The sequence below is a fragment of the Mandrillus leucophaeus genome, unplaced genomic scaffold (genome assembly GCF_000951045.1).
Source record: "Mandrillus leucophaeus isolate KB7577 unplaced genomic scaffold, Mleu.le_1.0 Scaffold83, whole genome shotgun sequence".
In the NCBI taxonomy this organism is placed as follows: Eukaryota; Metazoa; Chordata; class Mammalia; order Primates; family Cercopithecidae; genus Mandrillus; species Mandrillus leucophaeus.
In genome coordinates this window covers 4,632,663-4,634,211 of record NW_012109030.1, presented here as the reverse complement: position 1 = coordinate 4,634,211, position 1,549 = coordinate 4,632,663, and the positions used below count along the sequence as shown (strand labels likewise).

Below are 1,549 nucleotides of genomic sequence, written 5' to 3'. Positions count from 1 at the left end.
CCTATGGGACAATGTACCCTGTCCTGCAACACTCAGGTCAAACACCAGCCTCCCCAGATCCTTTGCTGGTCTCTGCAGTTCAAAGTAGATAATCTCTCCTTCCTTACTCTTAAAAGCCATCAGTTAGTGAGTAAGACTGGCTTGGTGTCTACCATACACATCTGGGGTCGAAGGGTTTATGTCTTACCTCCGCAGCTAGGCTTTACAATCTCGGATCCTATACAGTAGCTACCCAAGCACCCCTTGGCTGGCTTTCAAACACGTGTTGAGGCCAGGTACAGTGGCCCATGGCTTTAGTCCCAGCACTTTGGGAGGCCGAGGCGAACGATCACCTGAGGCCAGGAGTTCGAGACCAACCTGGCTAACATGGCAAAACCCCGCCTCTACTAAAAATACAAAAATTAGCTGGGCGTGGTGGTGCACACCCGTAGTACCAGCTACTGGGGAGACTGAGGCAGGAGGATGGCTTGAACCTGGGAGGTGGAGGTTGCAGAATTGAACAAGACACTGTCTCAAAAAAAAAAAAAAAGGATGGGTTGAAAAAAATAGGTGTGATGAATGTTTTCTCTGACGTCCTTGAACTTTCTCTGATCCTCACTGCAAATCTTAGGACAGTGTTTTGCTCAGAAAGGAAATGCCATCTCATTTGTAAGGTCTTTATAGATACTGATGTGAAACAGAAACCGCGAAGGAGATTCGGATCAAGACTCAGCCGCCAGGCAGACCTACCTCCCACTTGGGGTAATCGTGAGGCTTCAGGGAGCCCTTGTGTGTTCCTGGGAGCACAACCAGACAACCATTGTTCCGGTCGATGTGCTCCATTGCCGTCCAGGCACAAACGATGAGATTGCTGGGCCTGAAGGGGAAATAGTGCAGGTCCTGGTGCAGGGGATGACGGGACGTCTTCTTGCCTGCAAAGAAAATCTATTAAAGGATGCTCGAGGCCGGGTGCAGTGGCTCACGCCTGTAACCCCAGCACTTTGGGAGACTGAGGCAAATGGATTGCTTGAGCCTGAGAGTTCAAAACCATCCCGGGAAACATAGTGAGACTCTGTTTCTACAGGAAAAAACAAAACAAAACAACAACAAAAAAAACTAACTGAGCATGGTGGCATGCACCTGTAGTCGCAGCTACTTGGGAGGCTGAGGTGGGTGTATCACTGAGCCTGGAGGTCGAGGCTGCAGTAAGCTGTGATTTTACCACTGCATTATAGCCTGGGTGACAGAGAGCAAGTCCCTGTCTCAAAAAAAAAAAAAAAACAAAAAACAAAAAACAAAAAAAATGCTCGTCTCAGAATTCTTATCCTTTGCCTGAAAAAACAATGACCTGTCCTCATAAGAACCAAATGAAATAATGCTAGAGAAAATCAGCCCCGGAGAGATAAACATCAAATTGGAAATCAACACAGTGACTCCACATCTTCAAGCCCTGCACTCCCTTCTTCTGGGTTGCTGGTAGCTCAGTACATATGCACACTATTTTCCAGCAGGTGGTACAACATCATCATCTCCGTTGTGCTTTATTCTTTTGCCACTCTGGATTGGGCAC

General features: G+C 47.6%; 1 protein-coding gene across 1 annotated transcript in view; it reads right to left on the bottom strand.

The window, feature by feature from the left end:
• Positions 1–1,549, bottom strand: part of PHYH (phytanoyl-CoA 2-hydroxylase) — a 27,383-nt gene that overhangs the window by 16,735 nt on the left and 9,099 nt on the right. Inside the window, exon 5 of the mRNA XM_011968137.1 lies at positions 730–911. Within this exon, the coding sequence (XP_011823527.1) occupies positions 730–911 (182 nt within the window). The remainder of the gene's footprint in view (positions 1–729; positions 912–1,549) is intronic.